Source organism: Enhydra lutris, unplaced genomic scaffold (assembly GCF_002288905.1).
Source record: "Enhydra lutris kenyoni isolate GAN:26980312 unplaced genomic scaffold, ASM228890v2 scaffoldscaffold23, whole genome shotgun sequence".
Classification (NCBI taxonomy): Eukaryota; Metazoa; Chordata; class Mammalia; order Carnivora; family Mustelidae; genus Enhydra; species Enhydra lutris.
Genome location: NW_019154107.1, coordinates 27,898,142 through 27,903,511, shown reverse-complemented (window position 1 = coordinate 27,903,511; position 5,370 = coordinate 27,898,142). Strand labels below are relative to the sequence as shown.

Below are 5,370 nucleotides of genomic sequence, written 5' to 3'. Positions count from 1 at the left end.
GGGACCAGGGAGTAGAGAAAAAATAGAAGTGTTCAAGTCTCTTGTTTCAAACATACCAGTCGTCACAAGCAGCATTACCAGACACACCTCCACTGACACAGGAGGGCTGGCTGGGACTGCCAAAAAGCAGGTATGGCAGAGGTCCCGGGCTGCTTCTGGCAACCCTATAGGTGTGAAATGTTCATGACCCCATGAGGCTTCAACGCACAGAGCGGGCTGGAAAGGACAGACCCAGAGCAGTGTGGTAGGGGGCGGGGGGAGGAGAAGATGGGCGTGGGTGGGGGTGGGAGATGGACAGAACGGGACTGGACTGGCAGGGACCAAGGCTGACAGAAAGAACTGGGACTTCATGGGATGGCAGGGGGTGGAACAAGATGGGCAGGGGCAGGGATGTGACTCAGTGTCCCACAGTGGAATTATCAGAGAGGACTATCCCACACTTGTCCACCATCTCCCATCCTAGTTTTCTAACACCTCTGGCCCAGGGAATGGAAAAAATGGGACAGGAGTTGATGAATTGGCTGTGCACTAATCAGGTGCCAACGACATATCAGACGGCCTGGGAAGAGGGACTGCAGGGAACAAGGATCGCTGGCCCCTCCTCTGTAAGGTCATGGCTCCCCTGACAGAAGGCGGCTCACCAAGTCCCATGTGGCCATCACTTCATAGCCTCTTCTGCATATGCCCAGGAGCCACCCCCCCCAGTACAGTTACACTATTACCCACCACCATCAGAGGTTTGAAATTGGGTCTGTGGCCAGACGGGTGTGGGGGGATATTAACAGTCCTTGTTCTTACAAAGTTTGTTAATGAAACTCTGGAAGGTGGGGGATGCGGGCAGGGCAGATCTCCTGAGTCTGCCAAGGTTCAGGGAAGAAAGAGACAGGCGGTTGGAGGAATGGATGGAAACAAGGGAATTCTGAGGCCCCCTTCCCATGGAGGAGTAAACAGATGCAGGAGACCGAATGGTGAAGAGAGAAGCACAGAGAAGCTCGAAGATGATCTAAGAAAAAAAGGGGTGATAGGAACAAGGATTGGAAGAATTCATTGAATGTCTCCCTTTGCAGAGGATGTTGGGTACAGGATCTCAGTCGAGCAGGGCTCAGCTGTCTACTTTGGAGCGCAGGTCAGTGGTGAGTGGGTCATGCTGGATTGTCTGGTGAAGCATCAGAGCCAGCAGCCCTGCCCGGTTCGTCATAGCTGTGCGCACCTTGTGCTCCTGTTCAACTAGCTCTTCCAGCTTGTGCAACTGTGGGAGGTGAGCATGAGAGGGGGACTCCGGGATACGATCCCACCCTTCAGCCCCGGTCAGCACTGCAGCCTACCGCACGAATGCGCTCTAGGTCCACCTCGGCGCGCCGCAGCTTCTCCCAGCAGTAGTGGAGGTTGCACAAGCGTTTGGGGAGGCAACAGAAATTACCAGTGACCTCAAAGACATTGTGCACTAGTGGGCAACCGCACACCTCATCATCGGATATCTGTGAGGAAGAATGAAGGATGACGTGGTATGGAGGAGTGTAGAAATCCGGAGTGCTCTGGCAGGCACTGTGAGAGGAACGGAGAAGGGAGGGCAGTCTGGCAGGAAGAAGAAAAATGAGAAGTGACCTGACAGTGGCGGGGTGGTCGGGTGGAGAAGTTCTGGAATCAGGTAGAGAAGAGGAGGTAAAAGGGGAATGACCATGCATGGAGGATGAAGGAAGAAGTTAAACAAGCAGAAATGGAGGCATGGAGGTGATCGGGCAGGAAAGACAGAAGAACAGGAAGAGATCAGACAGGAAAGGAAGGACGGAGGGGAGGTCTGACAGCAGGAGGTGAAAGAGGGCTGGTAACGCATGGAAGAAATGAGGCATGAGACAGGGAAGGTGGGAAGAATGGAGGCTAGGGAAACAGGGAGGAAGAAAGGATTTAGGAGATAACAAGCAGGGAGAAGATGACTGTGAGGCGGGCAGAACAAAAATGAAGGCAAGTCTGAAAGTAAGGAAGAGAGGGAAGTCATGCGGGGAGGGAGGGAGTAATGTGGGGCAGTCGGGCAAGGGGTGGGAAAGGAATGTATGATGGGCAAGCAAGTGGAAGAGAGGAAGGGGGAATGCTTATGCAGCGAGGAGCTGAGGAAAGGGAGATGGTCAGGCAGGGAGGGAGAGGGAAACGGAAGGGGTTAAGTCAGGCAGAGAGGAAGCAGGAATGGAAGGTAGTCAGCCAGTAAGGAGGGGGAAGGTGGGGTGGTCAGGAAGGGAGAAGGGGACACATGAGGGTCTGTCAGAAGTTATGAAGGCAGTCAGGCAGAGGGAAGAAAGAAAGAGGAGGCTGTCAAGCAGAGAGGAAGAGAAGAATATGGTGGTCGGGCTGGGAGCAGGGGACGGGTGAAGAAGGATGGTGAGGTAAGGAAGAAAGAGTCACCTTGTTATCTCTTGAGTGCTCAGGGCACAGCACCTGGAGCCTTTTACAGTACCTCTTACTCTTTGGGTTGTAAACATCACAGAAGAGCCTTGTGGCCCTGAGGGAGGTTGAAAGTGAAGTGCTAAGGGTCAGAAAAGGGGGTCCCACTCTGAACCCCTGTCCATGCTTTGGCCCTAAACCCCCCATACCCTGCCCCTAATCCACCCACCTCTGCCTCTGAGCCCACTCTGCTCCTGACCCTGTCCACATCATGCCTTTCACCTTGACTAACACCCACACTCACCCTTCAATGCAAGTGGGATACATGGACCCGAAGGACATCTTGCACTCATACTGGGAAGAAAAGGGTACAAATGGAAGGAACTGTGCATGCACACAGCGTGCCCTCCCATGACAAAGCCCCAAATAACACATCTGTCCCTGTGGCTTCTATGCGCCTGCCTGCCCAGACGATGTCACCCCTCACCATTGGCTGCTGCTCCAATCTTGGCCCTCCTACTAAGGATGGAAGAGAAGCACAAACGGGTAGAACCATGGGTGTGTGTTGCCTTCCTTTCTACAACAGACACCCAGGCACCAAACCTACCCTCCTTCCCACGGATTCCACCCAGCCAAAAACACCTTTGTCCCATCTGCCCCCAGCCAATCCCCCAACCTTGGCAAAACAGCGTTCCATGTGGCGCAGGGCAACATGCATGCTGACTGACTCCCCGCAGGAGACACAGAAGATCTGCAGGTTTACGCTGTTCCTGCTACTTTTGTCGGTCTGCACAGGACAGTGGAAGGGCCAGTGAAGCAGTACAGTGGGGAGGGGTAGGGCAAGATTTCAAATACCTTTCTGCTGCATTCTACTCATTCCCATTCACCTCCTCATCGCTGCACACAGCCTGCTGCTTGCCGCGCAGAATTATGGCCTCAAGTTCATGGAAATGGCACTCTATGTCCTTCAGGCGAGTGTGAATGTCCTGCTGCTCACGGTGGATGCGCTCCAGCATTTTTTTGCCTTGCTCCTCAGCAATGCAGGGACTCTTCTGCCACTGCTGGATGCGCTGGGGCAGAATCCTATAGATGCGGCTGGAAAGGGAGACAGCAAGAAATGGAATGGGCCATCACGAGAAGAGACAGATGGGTGCCTGAATGGTGAGCGTATAGAATAATGAACAGTAGACGAATAAATGCTGGGGAATGGGGGATTGAATGGGGGATGGATAGATGGGTGAATGACCACAAGGGTGGATGAATGGGTTGCTGGATAGAATGTGTATGGGGGTGTTCGGTGGGTGGCTGGCTGTAAGGTGGATGGATGGGTGGGTGAGTGGCTCAGTGATGGGAGGACACATGGGTAGAGGAATCAATAGACTTTCGGATGGCATAGATTATGCCCTATTTACATGCTGCTGCTTAACTTCACTCACTCAGCTGCTAGTTTCATGCCACAGTCGTCCGAGCAGTACTTGGAGCCTGGCCGGGTGGGGTACACACAGCCAGGTCCCAGGCACTGTCGCAGCAAGCCTAGCTCCTTGGCATCTGTCTTCTCTGTGTGTTTCCACTTTTCCGTGAGCTTTTGCTTCTGCTTCTGCTTCTGCTTCTCTTTCTGTGGGACAAGAGCAGTCAAGGCAGGGAGAGGAGAGTTGATGTCAGCTTCCTAACCTTGTACCCCTGCCCTGTGTTCTATTCCTGACCCCTGTCTTCCTGCACCCCCCATTCCACCATTTCTGTCACCTTCCACTCCACCTTTATCTTCAAATTCTCCATTTTCTTCACATTCACTGCTGGTTTCTGCAGCGCACACTCCAGGAATGGGAACTCCTCAGTGTCACTCATCCAGGGCTGTAAGCCAGGAAAATGCCGGCAGGTCTTCCCAAACTGTTTTTTAAATGATGTTGGGGACACTCCCTGCCTTTGTTCTCCTCATTGCTCACCCTCTCTGCCTTTGCTGTCCACTTCTTTCCACCCAGGGTCCCTGACATACTGTCATCAGGTTTTGTCAAAATTCCCCTATGCAAAAGCCCCGGCATAGTTTTCAGTCCTGAGGCAGGTCCTTTTCAGACAACATCTGGGGTGTGTCTATTAGCTGAGAGGCTCCCTTCACTGCCAATGGCACTGCCAGCATCTGGGATGGCCTGGACTTCGGCAGTCCACAGTAGACAGCTATGACTGAATGGGCAGTGGCCAGTGTGACCATGGCAAGTTCTCTGAGGGTATGACGGGCAAGAGCTGAAGGGAAAACCCTTGCACCAGCTCCACTCCCCCATCCTCCCTGTGTCCTGGACTTACCAGACACCAGGGGTTACAAGCAGGGCACCTGTGATGGTGGCAGGAGGGCTCTGGTTTGGCGCTAAATGAGTGGGAACAGACTTAACCTGTTCTAACACTCTTAGTCCCACCTTCTGACTAACATGGCCAGGTCCCACTGCACCTGCCTGGGACTGACTGGCACCACTTGGCCCTGCTTGCCCACTTTATCCAGAAACACTTGGGTGGCCCATCTCAACCCACTTGGGCCACCTAAATGCATAAGACCCTGCCTATCTGCTCAAAAAAGCTAGCCTACGCTCCCTTACACTTGGTCAGCTCAGCCTGCCCCACCCTTCGGGACACACTTGCTACGTGACTCATCCTGCATCATGGACCCAAACAAACCAACTCTGCCACCCAAACATGCACGACCCCACCCCCTCAGAATGCTCTGCCCACCCGTCTGCCCCCCCTTGTCCACCTAGTCTCTCTAGGAAGTGGCTGCCAGACTTCTGCCTTGGACACGTTCTGCTTCACCTTACACTCCCAGTGTGGTGGGTCCCATATACTGCACCAAGGCATACCTAGCCCTGCCCTGTGCAAGGCCCTGTCCTCTTCCCAGACTCTCTCAGCCTTGTACACTTCTCTCCACTTCCGGTACATATCCAGTTCTGCTTTAGCTCCCATGTGCTAAGCCATGCCAAGCCCTACCCCCCACTCCCCACATGCACATGC

At 53.7% G+C, this 5,370-nt stretch overlaps 1 protein-coding gene across 1 annotated transcript; it reads right to left on the bottom strand.

The window, feature by feature from the left end:
• Nucleotides 1-1,102: 1,102 nt before the first annotated feature.
• Nucleotides 1,103-4,367, bottom strand: LOC111150475 (CXXC-type zinc finger protein 1-like). The gene is made up of 9 exons (XM_022507946.1): nucleotides 4,320-4,367; nucleotides 4,108-4,227; nucleotides 3,813-3,991; nucleotides 3,250-3,471; nucleotides 3,053-3,149; nucleotides 2,681-2,730; nucleotides 2,398-2,494; nucleotides 1,326-1,478; nucleotides 1,103-1,249 (listed from the first exon to the last, which is right to left on the bottom strand). Exons 1-9 carry the CDS (start codon nucleotides 4,365-4,367, stop codon nucleotides 1,103-1,105), a joined length of 1,113 nt encoding a protein of 370 aa, XP_022363654.1.
• Between the last annotated feature and the right edge of the window lie 1,003 nt (nucleotides 4,368-5,370).